General features: G+C 56.9%; 1 protein-coding gene across 1 annotated transcript; it reads right to left on the bottom strand.

Annotated features, from left to right (window-relative positions):
* Nucleotides 1-667: 667 nt before the first annotated feature.
* On the bottom strand, nt 668-18,313 carry TTLL12 (tubulin tyrosine ligase like 12). Its single transcript, XM_021687459.1, has 14 exons — nt 18,058-18,313; nt 14,340-14,512; nt 12,040-12,238; nt 11,124-11,283; nt 10,904-11,037; nt 8,506-8,582; nt 7,120-7,236; nt 6,833-7,027; nt 6,374-6,485; nt 5,434-5,585; nt 4,952-5,033; nt 3,116-3,184; nt 2,426-2,564; nt 668-2,083 (listed from the first exon to the last, which is right to left on the bottom strand). Exons 1-14 carry the CDS (start codon nt 18,232-18,234, stop codon nt 1,932-1,934), a joined length of 1,938 nt encoding a protein of 645 aa, XP_021543134.1. The 5' UTR covers nt 18,235-18,313; the 3' UTR covers nt 668-1,931.
* Between the last annotated feature and the right edge of the window lie 7,461 nt (nt 18,314-25,774).

Raw genomic sequence — 25,774 nt, 5'->3', positions numbered from 1 at the left:
CTCCCATCACCCCTACCCTCAGGGTGAGGAAACAGGCACGAAGAGAATCCCATTCCCTGAGGCTCCAGCAGCGCGTGCATGACGAGGTTCCTGGGCACTGCCCATGATGTCGAGGTGCACCCCGGCTCCACATTTGTCCCCGCTGCGCTCTGCTCTGAAATGGAACCAGTGCAGGGGGAATTCCGCTTTGGGGAAGTAACCTTCTGTGGTCTTGAGTGTTCCCCTAAATCCCTATGTTGAATCCTATCCCCAGTGTGATGGTCATAGGAGGTGGGAACTTCGGGAGGTGATCAGGCATGAGGGTGGCGCCCTCATGAATGGGGTCGGTGTCCTTACAAGAGACCCCACAAAGCTCCCTTGCCCTTTCCCACATGAGGACACAGGGAGAGGGTGGCCATCTGTGAACCAGGAAGAGGGCCCTTATAGATGCCAAATCTGCCGCCCCCTGATCCCGGGACACCCCAGCCTCCTAAGTGAGGCAGGAACTCCTGTTGCGTAAGCCCCCCAGTTGTGGTAGCCCGTTACCGCGGCCCTAACAGACCCAGACGGGCACCTGGCACCCAAACCACCGTCTTCTTTCGTTTCTCCAAGTGGACGTCTTGGTATTTTGGTTTTCTTCAACAACCAAACAGGAAGACAGCTGAAACATGGCGCCGGGCCTGTGGTTCCGGGGCCTCCACACAGAGAGGGAGGCCAAAGTCAAGAAGGTATACTTTATTGCGGTACAGATCGCATCGAGGAGAGGACAGGACGCCGGCGGCTCCCCAGGGAGCACAACAGAGACAAGGCGTCCTGCTCTCTACACCTCAGCTTGGCTGCAGGGAAGGGGCGTCTCCCCAGCCGACAGCTGAGGTTCTGGGTGGCAGAGAAGATGGACAGACACAGCCAAGCAGACACATGGATGGGAGGCACGGTCAAGTCGTTTTGCTTCTTGGCTTCAAAATGAAATCAAGCTCCCCACCACCACCCCGGGGGGCAAGCTCGCCCACCAGCCTGTCAGCCGGGCTTGGGGGCACTGCGGCTACACGAGACACACCAGCATGTGACTCCAAATTTCAGAAACAAAGTTATGGAAATAATAAGAATTTTTATATTTTCCTCCCATCGATGAAAAACGAACAAAAATCCAACATTTTGACTCTAGACTCTGGGGGAAGGTAGCATCTGACGGTAACGTCAAGTCCTCCCTAGAATTGTCTTCCTCAGCTGCCTGCTGCCTGGCGCTCCGCCACCCCGCTTGTCCCTGAGGCCCCAGCCTACGGCAGATGAGGGAGAAAGCTCTGTCTGGGCCGCAGACAGGAGGATGGCCTGCTTCTGCATAAATGGAAAGGCGACGGCAGCCAAAGGCCGCGGCCTTCCTGAGTGGGAACTTCACGGGAAGCTTGCTGGTGAAGGTTTTGGTTGAGGTTAGGAAAGAAGAAGGCTGGGTCTGGGAAGCAGGCTCCCAGGTGTTCTGGGGGGCAGGCGTGCGGGGTGGGACCCTGACACCGTGCCACGGGGCAGACTCGACACATGGGCGGACACTCTGGAGAAGCAGTCCGCCTGGCCCCCGCTCACGTGTGGGGCCCACAGGTGTTGCTGGGGAAACCTGTTTGTGGGGACACCTCGTCGTGCTCCCCAGAACCCGCATCTGCTAACACCCTGGGCAACACAGCAGCCCAGGAACCGGACTCTCTGGAAAAGCCCTCGGCTGAGCGTAGGTGGTGGTGAGGGGAGTGCGGACAGGCGCCTGGCACTCAGCCCTGGGGACACCGTGCCTGGCCCTGCTCCTGACCTCGGAGGGAAGAGGACCCTGAGCCCCCGGAGGTGGCGCGGGGATGACAGCTCCAAGGCGAGGCTGCGCCTGAGGGAGGAGGGGAGCGGGCTCTGCAGAAGCAGCTCCGCGCGCTGCGGCTGGAACGGGCCGGCACGCACCACGGAGCCACGAGCACCTAGGTCAGGCGGGTGACGTGGCAGTGGTCGGGCTCGTCCAGGTACAGGGTGCTGAAGACGTCGTCGAAGAAGCTCGGGTGGTACCTGCAGGCCCGCTCACAGTCTGGGTTGAAGTTCACCTCCAGGATCTGTGGCTGCATCATTCGCTTCCCTGATGGACAGCACAAGAACACAGGGCATCTCACGCCCGGGTGGCTGGCCAGGCCTGGCACCAGGTCCCTGGTCCCTTCCCTCCCGAGCTCCCCCCTGCCGCCGCCGCAGCCCGCTGCCCTTCCCACTGGCGCTCCGCCCCGAAGGCCGCTGCCCCTAACGTGCCTCCTACACCGGGTCTCACGGTGAATCTGAGGCAAAGGACCATCTCAGCAGCACTGAGCAGGGCAAGGAACCGGAGATGCCCTCTCTGTCCCCCGGGGGCGGGGGAGGGCTGGATGATGGGCTTTGGGTAAGTGGAGGGGGGCGTGGTTTGGATTATGGGGCAGGCGAGCCCCCTCACCATCTGGACAGTTGTCCCACTTGAGCATGAGGTCGATGGCATACACAGCCCGGGACGAGGGATAGTCGCAGAGGCCCAGGGGCGGTGGCTTGGCACACGCCACTTGGAACAGCTCCGTGAAGGCCTGGAAGATGTCAGCCTGGGGAAGGGGCAGGCAGGGTTGGGGGCTGCACGGCTCTGAGGCTGGGACCAGCCCCCAGAGCAGCTCCTTACACGGCCTCACGGCCTCACTGCCTCTCCGTGAGCTGCGGCCCCAAACGGCCCACGAGCCCTCCTCCTGCGGCCTTCGTGTCTCCACCCCCGGCCCTCGCCGTCTCCTCTGACACGTGCTAAGCTGCCTGGCTCCTGCCTCGGGGCCCCCAGCTCCCCGCGGCACCAAGGTGCCCAGAGCAGCAGCGGAAGCACTCTAGGATGCGGAGGCCAGCCCGGGTCTCCAGCTGTGTCCCTACTGCCCCCTCAGGTCTGCAATCTCTGGGGCAGGTAGGGCCTATCGCCATCTGGCTGTCCCAACAGTGCTCCCACTCCCCTCCAGAACACCCCACAAGGCCTAGAGGGGGAGGAGGGCTGCAGCACACGCCGTCTCCTTCACCGGCCTCGGTGGGAGGAGCAGGACCATCCCAAGGAGGCCAAGACCCCCACCCGCCCAACGCCAGCCCACGAGGGAAGCCCCGGCCTCCACCCAGGACTCACCTGGACGCTCTTCCAGGGAAATTCCGGGTACTGCTTCTCAAACTCAGGGATGAACTCATTACAGTGCACCTGCCACAGACACACGGCCCGTCACGCTCCGCCCGGGGGCCTCCTCGGGGCAGGGAGCGGGGAAGCCTGCCCTGCCTTCACGTGGAGGCTCTGGCACTCACCGGGGCCACATGTCAGCACCCTCAGCCTATCCAGCACCCCCGCCCCTGGGCACAAATGAGAGGCAGGGGACGGAGTCTGAACTCTGGATCTTACTCTGTGACTCAGGACAAGCAATTTACTTGTCAGAGCCTCAGTGTGCTCATCTGTGAAATGGGACAATGCTCCCTGTGCAGCACTTATTTACAGGGCTACTGTGAGGCCGGGACAGTGTGCTGGAGGCAGAGCCCAGACCCAGGCCTGAGCTCGCCGCTCAGCACCAGCTCCAAGTGCCTGAGGACGGAAAGATCTCCTCGGGCCAAGACTGCATCTAAAACACACGTGCGCAAGCCGGCCCTAAGCTCAGGCTTCTTCCTGAAAGGCTGAGCCAGGATGGGCTCCCTATGGAGGCCTGATGCTCACATCCTGTTGGCGATGTGTTCCCACACACAGGAGCTTACAGAGAAACGCGACCCTTGGGGTGCCACACTCACAATGTGGGGGGACGCCATTCAGTTCTCTCAGAAACAATTTCCAACCGTGTCCCAGGGCCCTGCTGACGGCTCAGGGTCCTAGGGACCAGCCTCCAACGCGGCCCAGGACAAGCAGCAACAGCCAGGCTGGGCGTGCGTGTGGGTACGGCCACTCTGATGGCTCAGTCCACCCTCGAGGACTGCTGAGACATGGGCACAGCGAGGTGTCCCCGGGAGTGGTCAATGCAGCTCGTTTATTAATGGTGAACACCACAAGTGACGTAAATGTCTATGAACAACACCATCCCAGGACAAAGACGCCCCCAGCCACATTTAGCAATAATGACGAATCTATATACATGATGCTCAGCAAAAAAAAAAAACCATAGAAGGATTTGCTCACCTGGACAGCAGTTACACAAAAACATATATATATATAAAACCACCATTTGAATAGCTTTGTGATCAAAAGAATCAAGCCAAAAAATCAAAACACGTCTGGAAACGGTAATTACCACCTTCAGAAGAGCGCCCACCTTGTGGGAGGCAGGGGAGAGAAGGCCACCTGCAGGCCTTGGGGTGAGCAGGGTGGGTGAGGGGGTGAGTGGGTGTGCCCTACTTCCCACTGGCCTGAAACAGCCATCAACCAGCCAGCAGGTCAGGGAGGGCTTTTGGGACGACGTGTGAGGCAGCCTCTTTCTCCTCTCCTCCTTCCTCCACCCAGAGCAGGCTCTGCCTCTGCCCGGGCTAGGCCCACCTGTCGCAGGTGCGCTGCTGCCAGCTGGGGTTTGAGGCCCTCACCTCGGAAGGAGCTCTGCCCTGATGTCCCTTTGCCCAAGGTGCCCAGACAGCAGGGGGAGCACGGATCCAGGATCCAGGCAGGGTCATGGGCCAGCAGCAGCAGCGTGCTCCCGGGGGGCCACGTGGCACGCACCCCTGTGCCTCCCCACCCCCACCTGTCCTTGTGCTCGGGGGGTGCCGGACGGAAGGCGGTCTGTGCCTCCAGTGGAGACCTGCCTGGCCCCGACTTGCTGCGGGACCTGGGGAGGCCTCGGGCACCTCAGACAGAGCGTGTGCCTCTCTGAGCTGCGGGGCTGCCGCTTTGAGATTAACCCAGGTACCAGAGGCAGCTCCTCCGAGGGTCTACACAGCCTGCCCAGAAGACAAGCCGATGGGTGTGGGGTCTGGGTCTGTAACTGCCTCCAAGCGAACCTACCTGCTTTAGCACCACTTCCGGGTCATAGTTCATGACGGTGAAATGTTTCTCATAGTCGTCCAGGTCATCGAGTGCGAAGGGCCTGCAGGAGGAGCGCCCAGACACGGAAGGGTCCTGAGCATGGCCACGTCCCAGTAGGGACGGTGCTCGAGAGACCCTGCCGGACACCAGTGCCCCCATCGGAGTGAGGGGGTGGCCCTGCGGCCCCTCAGAGCTTAGCTCTGGGAAGACACCTGGATGGCCCATCACTGCCATCACGATCCGCAGCTGCTGGTGCCCCTTTGACAGTGACAAGCGCTGCTCACGTCCCCACCCGTGGCTGATGCAGGCTGGGTACGAGTTCCCGCCAGGGACCAGATCCGGGCTCAGCGGGACCACCCGCTGGGTGCGTGGTGGAGAAGGAGCTCCAGGACGGGCTTTCTGACCCCAAGATAAAGAGGGGCCCCATCACCCCCCCACCCCCCAGTCAGCCTCCCAATTACCGGTTGGAGAAGCGCAGCCAGAACACGTCATATACGAACAGCCTCAGGGGCTTCACCGACCGCAGAAGCACGACATAGCGGACATCGAACTTGACCGGCCCCACGTCTTCTCGAAGGAACAAGACAGGATTTTCGATGTATTTGGACACGACCTGGAGGACACAGATGCAGGGTTGCAGGCGGCTCTCCCCTCTCCTTGGCCCGGAGGCACCTAACCTCACCCCATCTGCATCCGTCCTCCCTGGTGACAGGCTCACGCCTGTGGGCCATCCAAACACAGTCACCACATCCTGGAGAAACAGGCACGCTCCTGCCCTGGCCCCCGGAGCCCTGCGCCCTGCACTTGGCTCCTTCCTTGGTCTTTTCAAACACTGTCTAGGCTGCGGCAAGTTCTGTATCTTCACCTTCACTTTGGCTGAAGGAAAAGATCCCATCAGTTTTTAGGTTTTGAAAACTGCATGCAAGTTCTCAGCCGTAATCCCACCAACTCTTCCTCCGCTGCCTGGAATCCGCTCAGCAACCACCCCACTGGCACGCTTTCCCTGACCTCTGCCCAGGGGCTGTGTGTCTTACAACACCCCCACCCCCAACACCGCCCCTGACGGGCCCCATGTCACTACGGCATCGTCTAGGGGCTCCCTGGCCTGGCCGCCTCCCTCCTGCCGGGCGGTCCCGCATGGTGGAGTGGGGTCTCTGAGATCAGACACACCCGGACAGCGCTCGACAAGGGCTCCCCCCGCCCCTGGACAGTTACACAGCCCTCCCCTGCTGGCCAGGACACTGGAAGGAGTCGCGGTCGGGGCTTCAGAGACACCTGTGAGCCGAGTGACCCCGCTCACTGCCAACACCAGGACCCACCCCCATAGGGCCCGACACCCGAGTCCCCTTTTGCCCCCCAGTCTCATCGACCAGCCTGTGTGCCCAGAGCCGCGAGGCCCACCTTGGGGGTGCTCTCGCGGTGCCGGATGATGCTGTGGAGGCTCCTGGTGATGTGGGTGTCCAGGCTGCGGGCCAGGTTCCAGGGTTTGCAGATCCAGTGGTTGTCCTGGCCCCTGAGAGCACATGCGGTTGGCTAGGCTGTGCCCTGTGCCCACCTTCCCAGGACCACGGCAGTCTTAGAAGAGGGGCACCCAACCTCTCCCAGGGAGTAGTGGGAGGTGTCACAGAGGGAACGTTAGGGGCTGGACCCTGGGGTACAAGGAAGAATTGCTTGAGCCCAGACGTGGAGACGTCCGTGGTGGTCCCGGCAGAGCCCTGTGCCCACAGCTTCCAGCGCCGCGGCCGGCACAAGTTAGTGCAAAGCCGAGGAGCGGGCCAGGTGGGGCGGGCCTGGCCGTGGGAGGGTGACAGGTCCCGCCTCGCAGGGCTCCATGGTGAGGGGGGAGAGGGGGGCCCTTACCGCCTCTCCCGCTGCTGGAAGTAGCTAACAAACTGGGGTAACTCGGTGCGGAGATTGAAGGTGCGGGGCAGCCAGGCCGGGCCCTCGGGGCCCCCCGCCCGGCGCGCGATAGAGGCCAGGCAGTCCTTCACCGTCAGCAGGTTCTCGCAGGGGAACTGGTTCAGCAGCACGCTGGGCCTCTCCTGGCTGAGCGTCCTGCAGGGCCGAGGCAAGTGCACATGGCTACAGGGGCGGCGAGGGGCTCTGGGGCCAGTCCCTGGACCCCCGGCCTGGTAGCGGGTACTCACCTGTAGTCCTTGAAGTGGGAGAAGTTGTAGAGAATGTCAGCATCCGCCTCGCTCTGGGTGAAGGTGAAGCGTGGGTGCGTGAGGTGGCTGAACACCAGCTGAATGTCTGTGTAGACCCTATAGGAAGAAGTCGGGCTGAGCTGGGCCCCCACCTGTGCTCGCCACACCCCTGGGACTCGGGTGCTCCCCACCCTGGGCTGATGTGAGAGAGGATGAGGCTGGGTATAAATTCCACTCTGCAGTCCTAGCTCAGGCCGAGGTTGGACAGCCCGGGTCAACCTCACCCTCTCTGCCTACCTGCTGAGTGTGGGGCAACTAGGACTCTCCTGACCCCAGGGTCCCCACCTCTAAGATGGGATCACAGCCCAACTCACACTTGTCTTTGGGGTAACACGGGATAACCTGAGTGTTTCACGGACGCAGGCTTATCTCCCACACAGGAAGGAAACAGGAAGGACTGATACAACCAGCCTCCCACGGACATGCAAAGAACTCTGCCCTCAGAGAAGGCAGCTGGTGTCCAGGTGCGTGCAGGGGAGTGTGTAGCCAAGACCAGTGCCCTGGACGTGGCCTCGTTCCACACCAGTGCTCGCTGCTGCCTGCCCTGCCCGGTCCTCGCTGGCCCTGGGGCAGAGGTGAGGACAGAGCCCAGAAGCCCATCTGCTGGGGGTGGCCGAGGCAGAAGAAGGTAGGAGGGTGGCCCAGCCCTGGACAGTGGTCCAGGGGAGGAGATGAAGTGGACTGCCAGGGGCAGGACTGTGAGCAGGAGGCCAAGACTAAGTGGGCCTCAGTGGGGCCTCTGACCCTGAGGAAGGACACTCTGGGCAGTGGGCCTGGGCACCAGGGAGGGCCCCCGGGCTGCCTGGGCTGGGGGGCTGGCCCAGGCTTGGGTAGCCAGAGAGAAGGACTCCCATGGAGGCAAAAGCCAGGCTGGGACCCGCCTCTGAGCCTGCTCCGCATCCAGTGGGCGCAGCACTGCACGCCCACCTCCTCACCTGTACAACGGGACATCTGGTTCCACCTGGCATCCAACCTGCCTGGCCTTACCTCACCCGCCAGCCCCTAGCTGCAGACGCCCGGGAACGGCCCCTCCTGGCAGCCCAGCCGCCTCCGCTAGGTGCCCTGCGCATTCACGGTCGGCCCAGGCTTCCTGACCTCAGGAGCAGGCCTGGCTATGTTTTCACCCCAGGACCAGAGGGAACGCCCCCCCCACCACAGCATTCTCTCTGTGATCCTAAGACTCTGCCCCTGGCTTCTGTCACTGCCATGCCATCAGGCAACGGCAGGCTTACTGAGCGCCTCCCTGTGCTGGGCACTGTTCTCAGAGCCATGGGAACTCGGGGGGAGCAAGGAGGCTCATCATGAGCTGAGAAGGGGGCTACGCACTTGAAGACGTGGTCACAGGGATATGCCACCGGACTGATGGCAAGCGGCAGCTTTTCCTTGTTTTCCTCCAAAATGGCCTGGAAGGAAAGCACTGCAGGTAGAAACAGCTTCAAGACAGGGAGCAAGGGAACACCCACCTCCCCAGTCCTGGCGCATCAGGGGGCACCCCCAGGCCCCAGGTACAGCCTTCCAACAGGCACAGCAGTGGCCAGAGCTCTCGGACTACCCCGCCCTGGGATTCTGGGGCTCAAGGCCCCTCATGCTGAGCGACCCATTTGTGTCAAAAGGAGAATGTAAACGCTGTTCTAAATCTCAACGCTCTCTCCAAATCACAGGCATCTGAGAAGGTGTCAAGCCTGTCCTGGGAGGGGGCTCGCCGGTCCTAGTGGAGCCCTGAAATGCTGTTCCAAGCGTAAGCCGTGTGGTGGTTTAAAACACACCAACGAACACTGTGACACTCCCTTCGAAAGGCATCTCCCCTTGGGTGTAGGCCGGACCGAAGGAGCTGCTTCTAAGGCAGAGACTCAGGGGAGCGGGTGCGCTACTTCAGGGAAGGCCCTGCGGCTTTCTCCGTGCTTTCTCCCAGCTCACGGGCTCGAAGAGAAGTCTGCAGCCCTGCGGAGAGGCCACGTGGGTTAGAACTGAGGCCTCCTGCCGACATAGCCAGCACCACCTTGCCAGGCGTGTGAGCGCGCCAGGCGGAAGCCGATCCTCAGCCCCAGCAAGCCTCAGATGATGCGGTCCGGCTGACAGCCTGGCTACGCTTCGAGAGGGGCTCCGAGTCCAAAGCACCCCCATCTCCTGTTCCACAGAAAGTGGGTGAGATGATCAATGTTTGCTGTGTTAGGCTGCTGCCTTGGAGTCATTTCCTATCCCGTGATCGCTGACTCATACCGGCAACCCCCGGACCCAGAGCACAGGCCCGAGCTGGATGGGTCAGATGGGGAAAAGCAACCAGGATGCCACGGACAACTAGATTTGGCCTCAACTCCTCTTTCTGGACAGCAGAGGACGTCCCGAGGTAAAAAACAATAACTAACTTGAATTCCTGAGTGTAAATTCAGTCAGCTGTCCCAGCTCAGGCCCTCCCTGCCCTGTCTGCTAGAACCACCTCAAGATCAGGAACCCTTTGTCCCTAAGCCATTCTTAAGCCTTACGCCTTTGCAGTCACCCATTTACTAAGCAACTACTAGGTGCAACTACTCTACAAGGCTCTGAAACATGCCTTGGACTCAAGATGAGTGATGAGTTTCTTGCACGGATAGTTCAACCACCACTGGCTTAGATGGAATTCATGGCAAAGGGGCCAGGAGGACCCACCACTACGGCCCAGCCTCTCCCAAACCACAGCATTCACAGAACGGCTAACACCCCATGGCGCTTCCCATTCTCACTCGAGCTAACTTGTCCACTCCTTTCCACAGCCCTCCGAGGCACTCAGTGAATGTCTGATGTGCCCGTGTGGGCAGGGAAATTTCAACACGGTGGGGTAAGGCTTGCAGCCTCCGCCCACAGGCTGTCAGGCCCCCTGGTGTTGCGCCCCAGCTTGCCTACCATCTGTGTGACCTTTGGCAAGTTACTTAACCTCTCTGTGGTTTCCCCATCCTCAGTAAAATAAAGACAAAAAATAGGACCTCAAGTCCTTATGTTATAAAGGACTACCGTCAAGCATGCCCATAGGTGCTAACCACAGGCCTCACTCATGGCCTGGTTCCAAACCGGGACCAGCCACTGGGAAGCAGAAGCGGGAGATCAGAGGCAGAGAAGGGAGGAGGGGGGCCCGGGAGCGTTCCCTGTTCAGCCCTGCCTGGTCTGCAGTGACTGTGTTCCCAGAAGCTCTACCATCCCCCCTGCCCGGGGCCTCCCAAACCCTGGCTCCCTAATTTGCCAAGAGGCTGCCACAGATGAAAGTGCCTCTTTTGGCCAGAACAGCAACACTAACGATGACGCGACTTGCTGAAGGCCTACTGTGTGCCGGAGAATGCACCGTGCAATGCTTGAATAGCGCCTTCACATCCCCGGTGAGGAGGAACAGTACCGCGTTGGGATTCATAACCAAGCCTCATGGCCCACACTGTGCCCCCCAGTCTTGGCAAAGAGTCCCCCAAAACAAGGAAGAGCAGCACTGACCACCAGCAACCCCAGCTCCAACCCTCCGACAGCATGGGTCCCGGCCTCAGGCCCTGGGGTCCAGGCTCGGCGCTGGCACCCGAGCTGGGCGGCCACTGGCAGCTCCTGCTCACTCCCTGAGCTCTGAGCCCCTTGTCTCTCAGATGCTCCCAAACTCTCTGCTCCCTCCTACAGTAGCCAGTTGGCATTCTGTAACACGTGGGGACTGAAGAACGTTCCAGAAGCCACCAGGCCAAAAGGCCCCAAGGTCGGAGGCAGACGGTCACACCTGATAGTGCTCATCTGGCGGCTCGGGCGTGGAGGAGCTGAAGTCCAGCAGGTCGGCAGGGACCCAGGGCAGCAGCATGCACTTCCGGATCAGAGGGTCAGCCTCCCCGTAGGCAAAGTCCCGGGTCACCTCCTCTGCATCAAGACACGTGGCCCATCAGGGGGCAGCAGGAAAGCAGGGCCTGGGCCCATCCTTCAGGGTGGGTGGTTGTGGCACTTACCGCCCGTGTCCAGGTCCCGCAGGGGCCACAGCAGCGTGTAGGCCACCTGCTGGGGCATGTAGAAGAAAGGTGCGGTAGCAAAGCTAGGCGTGTCCGAGTGCTGGATGCGCGAGCCGAACTCGTCCATGACATACCACACCGGCACCTTCTCCTCGGCCGTCTGTGGGCAGAGCACACACAGCAACCCGGGTCCACTGGTCCATCTGCCTGCCCCTTTTGTCGTGCACCCTCCCATCCGTCTACCCAAACAACGCCCCATCTATACCTAACTCCCAGAGCCTGGAGTGTCTACCACACGCGTCCCAGTCCCCTTAACCTGGGGCCCCGGGACCATCCTGGGCAGACCAGGACACAGGCCAGCAGACTGCAGTGTGACTGCTTGTGTGGGACAGGTGCATGGACTAAGGCCCTCAGTCTAGCAGCTACGTGGATGTGTCTGGCAGGGGAGGGCGAGGGGGGCTCCCTGGAGGAGGTGACATCTAAGCTGAGACCACGAGAAACAACTTTGGTCTTCTCCCACACTAAAAGCGGCGAGGGGCTGGAGCCTGAGGGTGGGTCTTGGGAGGCTGGTAGGAGGGATAGCGACGGACACCGAGGACTTGTGCTAAAGGGACACAGCTCTTCAGAGGCCAGTGAGGAACCAGAGGGCTTTTGGGGGATGACAGAACATGAAGGCACCAGGAAACAGGCAGCCAGTCATGGGGCCCACGTCTAGGGGTCTGAGAGAGGGTCGTGTCCTGTGAGCTCCAAGGCCCCCAGACACCCGAGTGCCCGGCACCGGCTGGCCCAAGGCAGAGTAACAGGCCCACGATGGAGCCACAGGGAATGAGGGGGCCCCAGGAGAGACGTCTGCTCACTTCTGGGGGGAAAGGCCCCTGGGGCTGGGTCCTGGCTCCCCCGGGCTGCCGCCGCTCACCCCGTGGGCCAGCTGGTAGGTCTGGTTGAACCGCCACATCTCCTCCAGCACCAGGTCCTCGGCCTCGGCGCTGGGCAGCTCGCCGTGGAACTCGATGCCCATCAGGCTGGCCATGCGGTGCAAGAGCCCGGGCACCTGCTGTAGCTGCTGGCGCGCGCGCTCCACACGGCACGTCCAGGCGTGGTCGATGAGGAAGATGCTGCCAATACAGGCCCAGAGCGGGTGTGAGGGGCCCTCAGGGGCTCTGCCCCAAGAGACGCGGGGGCGGGGGGAGAGGGGGCCTGCCGCTGCAGCCTGGGGAGCTTCCTCTCTTCCAGTGTCTGCAAAAACCAACGGGGTCGGGCGCCTGGGTGGCTCAGTCGGTTGGGCGACTGCCTTCAGCTCAGGTCATGATCCTGGAGTCCCGGGATCGAGTCTCGCATCGGGCTCCCTGCTCAGCGGGGGGGTCTGCTTCTCCCTCTGACCCTCCCCCCTCTCATATGCTCTCTCTCTCTCAAATAAATAAATAAAATCTTTAAAAAAACAAAACAAAACCAACGGGGTCCCTACCTCCTGTCGGGGGGGCCGGTACGAGCATCAGAGAGGACAAAACATACAATGTGCTGACTGCACACACCAAGTCCTTGTGTTCTTGGTGATAATCACCATCCATCACTGTCACAGTAAGTGCTTTCAACTGCATTTGGACCTGCTGGGCCGGCCCACACTCCCACCTCGCTATTGCAGGCTTGGCAGGCGCTCGGCAAAAGCAAAGGTTAAGACAGCGGGAAGCCAGCAGCAGGGAGAAGCGCAAGGAGCTGGCACTGGGGGCTCACTCACGCAGGCCTGGGACTTCGGGGCACTTCCTGAGACACAGCAAGGCCTTTTTGTGGGAGAGGCTGCAAGTCCCTGCGCATTTGGACCCCCGCGGCCCACATGCCCAGGCCCCCTGGAAGAGCCCGGGGGTGGGGCCACCACAGAGGACCAGGCAGGCACCTGCCCTCCCGCCCCCCAGGGCAGGGCTGCTGGGACACCTTCCAGAGCCCCGCTGGAACGGGAGGCTCCGGACACCTAGGGGTGTGGTTCGCCTTCTGGGCAAAGCGGCCGTCACCTCCGTTCCCCTGGGCATCAGCAAATGCTCCAGTTCTTGGGCTGGGTGGCTAAGTCAGCAGTGTTTATTCCACTGTGCTTCTAGTGCTGTACGTTTGCATACTCAAAACAAATGCAGATTTATTCCTGCCCTCGCGCTTAGAGGTTATGACCATGGGATGCCGGGATGCCTTGCACACAGCCGAGCTTCAAGGCAGGACACCTGGGCGTGACCCTGGACAAATGCTCACGAGGGGTGCTGTACACAGCAGGTGTGGAGAGAGGATGAAGTTGGGGTCTGGCAATCAGGGCAGACTCAAAGCTCTACAGGACTCCACCCGCATCCCGTCCTGTGCCCGCCTGGTGGAGAGCTATGCCTGAAGGCTGCAGAGGGGCAGTGAGCTCCTTGAGGTGGCTGCTGGGCCTGCGGCCCCAGAGCAGGTGCACCGAGCTGACGGTGTGAGGTGAGCCTATAAGTTTCGGAGTCAGAGAGCACGTGGGTGGAGGCGGCTGGCTGGCTACCTGTGTGGCCACTCCCACCCCCTCACAGGGTACTCTGCACAAGAGGCCGGCCAGTTTCCTCCTCAAGGGTCCCACAAAGTTTGGTAGATGGGCCTGCAGCTCCTCTTGGCCCCTACGAGGCAGGAATCCCAGGGTCCAGTCTTAGCTCTGCCCCGTCTACCCTGTGGCCCCGGTGTCCTCCCCTGAGGAATTAAGCAGACCACACTGCTCACAGGCCGGGCATAAAGCCCTGGGAGAACCTGTCATAGTTTTCAGAGCCTGGGATTCAGTAGGACCGGGGGTAGGTCCTCAGGATAGCCCCGGCTAACTGACGCGCCACACCCGGGCTCTCAGCCAGCCGTGTGACTTTGGGCAGGTCCTCCTTGTCTCATCGGCAAAGTCGGAACGCATCACCCCTCTGCTGTGGAACCCCAGTGATGGTTGGGAGAGGTGTGGGGAGGCTGCTCTCAGGTCTGTCTGAAACATGACTCACGCGGGAGCGTCATCGGTATTGGTATTGGGGCCAACTGGACCGTGGGGCCCAGCTGGAACCTGTGGTGGCCACGAGCGCCTCTCACAAAGGGCTAAGGGACTGGTGCTCGGGACACAGCAAACACGAGGGCCTGCCACGGCTGCTTCTCCCCAGAGGGGCCATCCCTGGTGCAATCTAACAGGGAGCCCACCCTGAGGACCACGGTATGGAACTCAGGTGTCGGGCCTGCAGCTCCTACCTGTTGGGGTCGGCCGCCTGGAGCCCGTTCTCGCTGGTCACGATGACCTTGTAGCAGAGCTCGCCGCCGGGGTTGGGCTGCTTCTTCCTCGCTTCCCGGGCCTCCTCGCCCTCACTCTCCTCCTCCACTTCCTGCACTTGCATTATCCCGAACATCTCCCCGGCATCGAAAACCTGGGGCCACAGCAGAGGTGTTGGCAGGCTCCCGGGGGGCCTGAACTCCAGCCCCAAGGAGCGCCACACCCTGGCCTCAAAGGCCAACGAAACCCCTCAGGGGAGGCAGGACCTATTTAGTACCCAACTACCCATCTTACAGGTGGGGAAACTGAGGCTCCTAGAGATCAGCCAGAACTGCAACCTAACCATGGTCACCAGCTATTGTCCAAAGTCCAGCAGCCCAGGGGGCCTACGCTTAGAAGTGGGGCTGCAGGCATGTGGTAGAGTTCAATCTAGCCTAACTCTGGTCAGGTCAGAGGTGAATCTGGAGGTTGGGATCAACTCCAATTTCACAGGAACAGCCAATCCTACACCAGGGCAGCAGCTGAGGCGCCCCAGAAAGAAGGCAGGTGGCCAAGAGCCTCCCACAGCTGCCACGCCAGCCAGGCCAAGAAGCGGTTCGGGCCTGCACAACGCATGCTCTGTGGCTGGTCTCAAGTGCTGGGTCAGAAAGATAAGGGCCTTGGTCCTTGAGTTTCCTTGCCAACCACATGCAGCTGGTGAAGACGAGCCAGCATGCCCCCCTCATGCACCACGTGTCTGCCACCAGTTGGCAGGGGGCCTTAGGGCAGATGCTGGAGCCAGGTGGTGGGGCCTTGGACTGGTCACTGAACCACGCTGTGCCTCAGTTTCCCCATCCCTACAATGGGAACAGCAGAACCGACCTCAGAGGGTTGTGGGAAGGATGAAATGATTAACAGATATCAAAAGCTTGGAAGAACCTAAGCTCGGCAAATGCCGTGTAAGCACCTGCCAGCACCATTATGCTTCTGAGACTAGACTCTCCCCGGGGAAGAAGGCATCCTCCACCTTCCAGGAGAGCAGAGTGTAAATCAATAAAACAGCGCACAGAAAGTCCCTGGCATGAGCAGGGACAACAAAAGCCAGTTCCCCAAAACCCACTTCTCAGGACCCCAACAGAGATGCAAACCAGCCCCCTATGCAGGCACACGCAGCTTTTTTGTGCCAGGCAGGAGGGCTCTCCGGGGTGTGAGGGCGAACTGCTCATGATCTTGCCTAGGGAGCAGGCAGCCGAGCAGCAGTGGAGTAAGGTGGGGCCATGTGGGAGGCCCAGGTCAATGGCGCTGGGGCCTGATGGGAGGTGAGTGTTAAAGCGGGGGAAGATCTGAACATGTGGCTGGGGGTGGCAGTACAAGGACCCCAGGTAGGGGCACAGAAGCTGTGGAACAGGTGGAGCATGCCAGGGTCCTTGGAAGACAAGGGGAGCCGCCTCAAGCCGGATTCCCTAAGCAGTCAGAGCTGGGGTGGGAGGGGGTTGGGGTGCTACCTCCCCTCCAGGACAGAGCTGCTCAGAGGACTGGAATTCACACCCTGGGTTTCAACCCAGAACCCAAATCCCCAAATCATATGGAGGGAGGGGGCACAGTGGGGTAGCCTAAGGCCTGGGGATAGAGGGCCTGCCTTCCCCCAGCTGTGAAATGAGGGTGACCACAATCCCTTCATGGATGGACTGGAAAAACTCCCTAAGGAGGTACGAAGGGAAGTGGTTTTACAGCTGGGAAGTTCCTGCCGCCAGGGAGAGATGGAATTTATTTTAAAACACTCCCATCCTTTCCAATGAAACTGATCTGAGGCAAGACACCAGGGTCATTGGCCTTGCGGGGAGTTGGGAGGGGCCCCATTCCTGTTGGCAGGTGCCCTCCCCCACACCTGGGCCCAGAGCAGCAGTGGCAGGTTTCACTGGGAACAATGGATGTAGGTTTTGGGTCTAGTAAAGTGATGACTCAGCTCTGCCCATAACCCCTAATGGCAAGGGAAGCTCATGGAAAAATACTGGCGGTCCCCTGGTAGAGCTACAGAAGCCAAGGCAGAGGGGACGCTACATCCTGGTGACTGCTCACCATGTGCCGGCCCCGGCTGATGTCATCTAGGCCTCCCCACCCAATCTCCACTATGACAGTGGGAGCTGGGGCCCTGTTCCACCATCGGGCTTTCCAGATGGGAGACTCCAGCTCAGACGGACCAGTGTTGCCTGAATGAGGATTTCCTGCCTACGGAGGCTGGCTGGGCTAGGGCCAGGGCGTTCCCACATCATGTGCCTTTCACCCAGAATGAGGAGAACCTTCTTATCCTAACAAACTGGGGGGGGGGGTCCCCCAGCACATGCCTGGGACCAGAGCCAAGGGCTCAGGAAACACTGGTGGAAGGGAGGGCAAGTCGTATGGGGAAGGAAATTCACAAGAGGTAGGGATGTAGTGAGTGTCACTGAAATGTCTTTTTTTATAGTAACTATGTGTTTGGAGCAGGAGGGTATTTGGTGAACCCGGATTTAACACAGAAAACCTGGCTGAGAAAGTGCGCTCTGTCGAGCGGCTAGGCTTGGGTGACTACCTCTTCCTGGCTCTGGGGCTCCATTCCATCACCTGCCCTGGTCTGTCCTGGCCCTGGGGGCAGCCCCCCCCCCCCCCCAAGAAGAGCCTTTTTCCAGTTAACTAAGAAGGCCCCTCTAACTGGCCTGTGAATGTGCTCTGGCTTCAGCACCTGGGCAAACGACCCAAAACCCGGGCCCACTCATCAGCGAGCACCCGTGGGGAGCCCCACTGGAGACCCAGGCTAGAGAAGGCTGGTGGGCAGAAGGGAGCCGTCCCCACAAAAGGGCAGAGAATCTAGAAGCATGTAAACCTTTTTCTTTAGATCTTTTCCGTCTCCCACAACCTCTTTCCTTTCACCTGCAAAATGAGGGTGACCAGGGCTCAAATCAAATGATGACACAAGAAAGAATTCTATGACTCGAACAGCTAAAGCCACACAAATTCATGGGACATCTACTCTCCCTGGAGGAGGCAGTGGCTGAGAGCAAGGGACAGGTTCCCAAGTCTGACAAACTTTGGGAGACTCAGCTGCTCTTCCTGTGACTCAGTTTTTTCAACCGCATAATGGGGATGCTAAATCTGTGGGGCTCAGATGTGTGGATAACTCAGTACAGGTCCCGACACACAACAGGAACCGCACACACATCCCCGGCCCAGCCCTAGGCACTGGTAGAATCGGGGCCACAGGTACTGGGCTCTTGCTGCCACTCTTAGGCCCCCAACTCTAAAAGCTCCTAAACCGCCAAGGAGGCGACGTCTAAGTCGGTCATCATGGCCTTCGTGCTCTTCATCAGCAATCCTGTCCGTTTCTCCCGCCGCGTCCACGCCACGCCCCAACACGGACACACCCCCAGCGCGTCTCCCCCAGGCCTGCCCACCTCGGCAGAGGCTTCTCCCGCCCCGGGACGCGCTTTCTCTACTTCTCCCCCAGACACACTCCCAACCCGTGAGCCCGCGTCCTCCCGGGGGCCGCCAGCCTCCCCCCACAGCGCACCTGGTCCGGCCTCCCCGCGACGCAGCCCAGCGGCTCTCGGCCAGAGGCCCGCCCGCAGCCACACCCTTCCCGGTAGAAGGGTCCAGCACCGTCCGCGCCCCAGCTTTCCCGGCCCCGCTCTGCACCCCGGTCGTCCCTGCCGGCGCCTCGCCCTCCCGCGTCGCCCTAGCCCGCACCTCGTGCTCCAACTTGTGCAGGAGGCGGCCCCAGTACCGCTCGGGGACCCCGGACGCGCGCAGCGCCAGGCCGTGCAGCGCCGCGAACTCTGCCCGGGCGCGCGCGTCCTCCTCCGGAGTCAGGCCCGGGTCGCCGCGCTCGGCAGGCGGGTTCTCCGACCCCGCGTCGGCGTCCATGGCGCCCACACCAGCGCCAGCGCCGAGTCCCACTCCGCCGCCGCCCGCAGGCCCGGCGCTCCCGACTCGGCCCGCCCGCGCCCGCCCCGCCCTCCTCCCGACCTCCCCGCGGCCCCCGCCCACCGTCCGCCCGCCCGGCGCCGTATCGCGCGAGCCGCCGGGAGCCTAGCTCCGGGAGCCGGACCGGAGCCCGGAGGCCCGGCCGGCCGAGGGACGCGTGCGCACGTGCGTGAACGCGCGGGCATGCGTGGGCGTACGCGGGCGTGCGGCGCGTTGGGGGCTTGGCGCTGCTGGCGTGTGCGCACGCGCGCCGGCTGGGGGCGGTGTTTTCTCTCTCGCGCCGCGGCTTCCCCGAGGGACGCCGGGAGCGAGGCTGTGCAGCATCCACGCTGTCGGAAGCGGAAGGTACTCCACACACTGTCTGGAAAAGGAACCTGAGGCTTGGAGATGGGGTTGTTCCCGGCATGGACTCACCTTTGACGCCTTGCAGACCCCGGGGTGGGAGGGGATCTCTGATTCTTTTGAACGATTCACCAGATTTAGGTGCTGCAGAGTAGTGGCCCTTCTCAATTTCTGTACATTTGGATTCAAGATGTAAATTTACTCAGTTAAGCCCGGTGGTGTTTCTTATACGTGGAGGTATTGCAAAGGTATTTCTAAGTGCGATTGGCAGAATTTCAAAAATCATGCTTTGAACGTTCTATTTTTTCAAGGTCTTCCGCGTTTCATCGTCGTGTTTGCAACTGTGCAATCGTAATTTGCTAAAAAGCGCAAAGGCTGATTTTTTTTTTTTTAGGTGCTTCCGTTACTGAATACTTTGATTAAAAGTTTTAAATTGTGCTTGGATAAAATGCACCGGTTCCGGGGACTTGTTCAATGCCACTGGGACACATAACGTTGTTATGCGAAGGTTCATACTGCCAAAGCGCAGTTGGTGAGGGGCACAGGGAAAAAGTTCCTGCCATGCTCAAGTACTTTTTTGTATCTACCATCAGCTTTGTCACGGAAATTGATATAATTTACAACTTGTTTGGACGAAATTATTAACCACATCCAATTCCAAGTACATTTGTGCTCCCTGGGGTTCTTTTTTTTTTTTTTAAAGATTTTTTATTTATTTGACAGAGAGAGACAGCGAGAGGGAACACAAGCAGGGGGAGGGGGAGAGGGAGAAGCAGACTCCTGCTGGGCAGGGAGCCGGATGTGGGAAGGACCCTGGGATCATGACCTGAGCCAAAGGTAGATGCTTAATGACTGAGCCACCCAGGCGCCCCCCCACTGAACTTTATATGAGTATTATCGTTGCAAAAAAAATGCCTTTGGTGTTCAAATTTTTAACTGAATTTAGCTGAGTGGTATTTTTTTTTTTTTATTTAAGATTTTATTTATTTGAGAGAGCACAAGCAGGTGGAGGGCAGAGGGAGAGGGAGAAGCAGACTCCACACTGAGCAGGGAGCCCAACGTGGGGCTGGATCCCAGGACTCCAGGATCATGACCCGAGCCGAAGGCAGACACTTAACCAACTGAGCCACCCAGGCGCACTTAGCTGAGTGGAATTCACAATAAGGTTGGTTTTTTTACTTTGTGATGTGATGTGGCCTGGGAGTGAATGGTCAAGAAAGAATTCTTGAGATGTTTTCAGTGCAAAAAGGTGTTTTTATTAAAGCATGGGGATTACCCGTGGGCAGAAGGAACTGTACTGGGGTTGTGAGCAGCAATTGATTATATACTTTTAAGTTGGGAGGGGAGTTGAGATAAAGGAAGTTTCCATTTCTTTTGCCTTTGTTCTCCTCATCACTTTGGATAGATTTCCAAAAGTTTAATATTGATTCCATTAATTGGATGAAAAAAAAAAAGAACCATCTCACAACTTTGATACACATTGGCCTCCTCTGTGGAACAGGCCCTCAGCCACTAGAACCAACACACTCACAGTGATGGCTTTGCTTTTCCATAGGAGGACAAGAAAACTGGGAATTAGAAAAATGAGTCAGGGGCGCCTGCGTGGCTCAGTCGGTTAAGCAGCTGCTTTCGGCTCCAGTCATGGTCTGGGGGTCCTGGGATTGAGCCCCACTTCCGGCTTCCTGCTCGGTGGGGAGTCTGCTTCTCCCTCTCCCCCTCCCCCTGCTCATGCTCTCTGTCTCTCAAATAAAGAAATAAAATATTAATAAAAAATTTTAGAAAAATGAGTGAAATGAGTGTAGAAAAAGTCATTTGATCTAAACGAAGTCAATGACTTAAGGAGTGACATGTCAACTCACTTCTGCAGCTGCACGTGTTAACCCATTTCTGGACGCAGCCTTTGAAAATACTAACTTTTGAAATAGATGTGATGCTTCTGAGTCAGAATTGTGTCATCTGGTGTGACTTGTGGTTCGTGACACCTCTTCAGCCCCCATGGTAGAAGGTCAAAGCCAACAAATACCTTGTGGAAATTTCCAATTTCATAATCAACTTTGAGAAATGGAGATTCAGAACTGAATTTTATTTTATTTTTTTTTAAGATTTATTTATTTATTTGAGAGAGAGAGAATGAGAGAGCAAGCACATGAGAGGGGGGAGGGTCAGAGGGAGAAGCAGACTCCCTGCCGAGCAGGGAGCCCGATGTGGGACTCCATCCAGGGACTCCAGGATCATGACCTGAGCCAAAGGCAGTCGCTTAACCAACTGAGCCACCCAGGCGCCCCAGAACTGAATTTTAAATAAAATGTGGACTCCACTTTTGTAAGTGACTTGCTCCAGAAAAGATGTATTGCCCAGTAAGAACAAAATACAAATAAAAAACTTCTACCATACAAGGGCCAATCTACTGCAGCAAGCGTTCAGACTTGTCTGCATAGCCCAGAGCAGGACCATTCAGCCTCTGTTTCCCACACACATCTCGTGTATACCTACCCTGTAATTGTCCCCAAGGCCTCATGTACCTTGCAGGCTATAGAATAGTGCACAAATCAGGTGGTAGGTAGACAGGGGTGGCGGGACCTCACTGGGAAGATTTACTACATAAGGATATTATATCGTAACTCGGTAAGAATTATTATCTACTTCACTGAGTTGATCATCATGAATAACAACTATGTGATATTATTTATCGTGTATTATAGTCCTCTGCCTATGTAGATAGCATATGTCAAACTTACAATAATTATTTTATTTTATTTTATTTATTTATTTATTTATTTATTTTTAAAGATTTTATTTATTTATTTGACAGAGAGACACAGCGAGAGAGGGAACACAAGCAGGGGGAGTGGGAGAGGGAGAAGCAGGTTTCCCGCGGAGCAGGGAGCCCGATGCGGGGCTCGATCCCAGGACCCTGGGATCATGACCTGAGCCGAAGGCAGACGCTTAACGACTGAGCCACCCAGGCGCCCCAATAATTATTTTATTATGAGCAACCATATGTTGCACTAGCTGAAAACCTACTTGTCCTCTCTGACACCTCCATCTTCCTCTCCTCTATATCAGTCTGGGGTTTATCCGCTCCAAGGGACAGTAAATCCAACTGGGACTGGCTTAAGGATAAAGGGTATTTACTGGCTCACACCATGTTATGGACTGAACGTTTGTATCTCCCCAAATTCATATGTTGAAGTCCTAACCCCACAGTGAGACCATATTTGGAGAAAGGGCCTGTGAGGAGGTGATAAAAGTTAAATGAGGTCATAGGAGTGGTGTCCTAATCCGATAAGGCTGATGCCCTTACAAGAAAAGGAATGGATATCAGAACACCGTCTCTGCCAAGTGAGGACACAGCGAGAAGCCAGGAAGAGAACTCTCACTAAGAACCAAATGAGCTGGCCCCTTGATCTTGGACTTTCCAGCTTCCAGAAAATAAATTCCTGTAGTTTAAGCTATGTGGTCTATGGCATTTTGTTATGGCAGCCAGAACTACTACTAAGATGGGCGTTCATGTGGGCTTCAGGTCTGGCTTGATCAAGGGGCACACAAGCATCACAAGGATCCAGCTCTGCTCTTGTGTGCATTGGCTTTCCTCTCTGATAGGCTGTCCCCTTGGAGTCATAAAATAGCTGCAACAGCCCTGGTGTGCTTCCTCTCAGAGGTCACTCCCACTGGGAAAGGGATTCTGAGTGTCTGTTTCTTTTGTAAAATGATTGGGTCCTATGAACATCCCTGACCCATCCCTCTGACAAGGGCAGGCCTGTTCTGCATTCTCTTCCCCAAATGCAAACCCAATGGTATCAGGTCTCTACTTGAAATCTCGCATTGGGAGATCTTGAAATCTCCCAGTGCCCAGGAGTAAAAGCTCAGCCCTTCGTGGGGCCTCCAAGGGCCTGCTGGCCTCTCCAACCTCCTCTTAGCATATCCTCTCTCCCTCTTTGAGTCCTGCCACTTGGCCATCTCCAGCCCTTGCAGTGGGTCACGCAGGCTCTGTCTCAGGTTGTGCTGTTCCTTCTGCCTGGCAGCCCTTGCCCTCTGCTCCCCTCCTTAATTCCAACTCATTTTTTGGGGTCTCAGCTGAGGTGGTGCCCCCTTAAGGAGCCACTGAATGTGCAATTTGATCAACATCAACTCCTGTCTCTGCTTCCCTCCCCCCCAGGAAAAAAGGAGAGAAAGAGAGAGGAAAAAGGAATTTCTATCCAGAAAATCACAAGCCCAGGGTGACCTTTTGCTTGTAGTGGAAAATGTGTTCTTCATACACCCTGGAGCCTAAACCCAACTTCACCTGTTGCTCAACCCAGGAGGCACCGGTCGGCTTCCAAGCAGGGGAGAGAGCTGTAGGCTGAGGAGGCTGCAGGCTGGTCTCCAGCCTGGCAGCTTCCTAAGGAAATGTGTTCAAACCCACGCTTTCCCTTTGCTATCCTCTAAAATACTGAATGCGCCTACCATGAGAGCTACGTGGTCAAGCAACAACAGTGCTGCCCATTTCCCCATCATAGTCCCTTCCATCTCCTGGAAGGAGGTCCTTGCGCTGGAGGGCATGTTGGTTACTTCCATGCTTTAGAAAGTTCTTTCCTCACGTGAGTCCACGTTTACGGAAACAATAGATTATTTAGTTCTGCTTGCTTTTGAGATTAAAGATACAATGTGATGTTCTCATGAAGCTTTCATTTCACTCCACTTTGTGATGTTTTGTTTTGTCTTGTTTGGATCTGAACTGTTTTTGTTCCCATCTTCGACACCAACCAATTCTCCACCTCTCCGTGATTCAATTTGATTCTGACAATGTCCACCTGGGATCAGCATAGACCCCACAGGTTAAGGGCTCAGACCTCAAGACAGCACCCCCTTGAGACACCCGACATGTCCCAGGTTGTCAGCTGTGCTTCTCACCAACCTGATATAAATTCAGGGGGTGCCCATGACCTCCTCCTTGGGTCTGGTGATTTGCTAGAATGGCTCACTGAACTCAGGAAAGTGCTTTACTTACCATTACCATTTTATTATAAAGGATACAACTCAGGAACAGCCAGATGGAAGAGATGCATAAGGCAGAGTCTAGGGCACCTGGGTGGGTCAGTCGGTTAAGCGTCTGCCTTCGGCTCAGGTCGTGATCCCGGGGTCCTGGGATCGAGTCCCGCGTCGGGTTCCCTGCTCAGCGGGGAGCCTGCTTCTCCCTCTGCCTCTGCTGCTCCTTCTGCTTCTGCACTCTTGCTTGTGCTCTCTCTCAAATAAATGAATAAAATCTTAAAAAAAAAAAAAAAGGCAGAGTCTCTGTTGCAAAAAGGGTGTGTACCATCTTCACAGCACCTTCACGCATTCACTGACCTGGAAGCTCCCTGAACCTCGCTTTGTGGGGGTGTTTTATAGAGATTTCATTACATAACTGCCAATGATTTAATCATTGGCCATAGGTCAGGGGGTGGAGCTAGAAGGTCCAATCCTCTTAACTATGCCTTGGTCTTTCTGGGGACCATCCCCACTCTGGAGCTATGGGGACCCAGCCCCCAGTCCTCCATTAGTACCCAAAAGACATCATTCTGGAGACTTCCACGGGTTTTAGAAGCTGTGTGCCATGAACTGGGATAAAGACCAAATACCTATTGCTTATTGTATCAGAGAACGATTTCACATTCCATGACATTCACCCTTTAAAGAATACAATTCCGTGTTTTTGAGTGTGTTCATTCGCAAGCTTGCGTGGTGTGCAAACATCACCATGGTCTAGCTCCAGAACGTGTCCATCACATGAAAAGGAAACTCTCCACCCCTCCCAGCTTTTGGCAGCCACTGATCCACTTTTGTCTCTAGGGATTTGCCAGTTCTGGATGCTCATAAAAATGGAACCACACAGAATTTGGCTTTTTGAGACTGGCTTCTTTCATTGAGCATTTTATTTGCAACGTTCATTCATAATTTAGCGTGGATCAGTAGGTCATTTCTTTACATGGCTGAATACTATCCCATTGTGTGGGTTTCCCACATTTTGTTTGTAGAGAAGCTGATGGACATTTGGGCTGTTTCTACTTTCTAGCTGTTTTTTTCTTTTTTTAAATTAAATAAATTAATTAATTTTACTTTTTGGCTGTTACGGGTAACACTGCTGTGAACATTCATGTACAGATTTTTGTGTCAACATATTTCAGTTTTCTTAGATGTACACACCTAGGCCTGGAATTGCTGGGTCATAGATTAAGTTTACTATTTGAGGACCTGCCAAATTGTTTTTGCACTTCTTTTGTTAAACTTATTCCTAAGTAGGTTATCCTTTTTGATGCTATTGTAAATGGATTTTTTTTTAAACTAGGCGTCATGCCAAGCGTGGAGCCCAGCGTGGGGCTTGAACTCCCAATCCTGGGATCAAGACCCGAGCTGAGATCAAGAATCGGACGCTTAACCGACTGAGAGACATCCAGGTGCCCCTAAATGGATTTTTTTCTTAATTTAATTTTCAGATTATTTGTTGTTGTTGTATATGCTGTAGCGAACTTTGGTGTGTTGGTAGGGTCCGGAGCCAATGGCCAAGAAAGAATTTTTGAGACGTCTTTAGTACAAAATGGTGGTTTTATTAAACAAGGGGACACAGGACCCATGAGCAGAAAGAGCTGCTGCCCCCCACCCCCAATCCCACCCCACCCCCACCACCCCACCACCCCTGGGATTAATGAGGAGCAACTGATTATATACTTCGGGGTTGGGGGGAGGTAAAGATAAGGGAAGTTTCAAAAGGATTTTCCATATGCTAAAGAAGACACACAGGATACTGGAGGCCTTGCTATTGTCAAAATAAGGTTGTTTTTCCCTCTAGCAAGGCATTAACATTAAGACAGTAGGGAGCTTCCTGGAGGAAGGTTATACTCTGCCTGCTTCAAGTATTTGTCAGTAAACTGCAGGTTATAAGGACATTTAATTTTATCTACATTTTCTTCTGCCTTTGTTTCCCACACCATATAGAAATGTAATAGATTTTTTAAAGATTTTATTTATTTGAGAGGGAGAGTAAGAGAGACATCACACGCAGGGGAGTGGCAGAGGGAGAGGCAGACTCCCTGCTGAGCGGGGAGCCCGAGTACATGGGGCTTGATCCTAGGACCCCGGGATCATGACCTGAGCTGAAGGCAGCCGCTTAACCGACTGA

The sequence above is a fragment of the Neomonachus schauinslandi genome, chromosome 5 (assembly GCF_002201575.2).
Source record: "Neomonachus schauinslandi chromosome 5, ASM220157v2, whole genome shotgun sequence".
In the NCBI taxonomy this organism is placed as follows: domain Eukaryota; kingdom Metazoa; phylum Chordata; class Mammalia; order Carnivora; family Phocidae; genus Neomonachus; species Neomonachus schauinslandi.
This window is presented reverse-complemented; position numbering and strand designations above follow the sequence as displayed.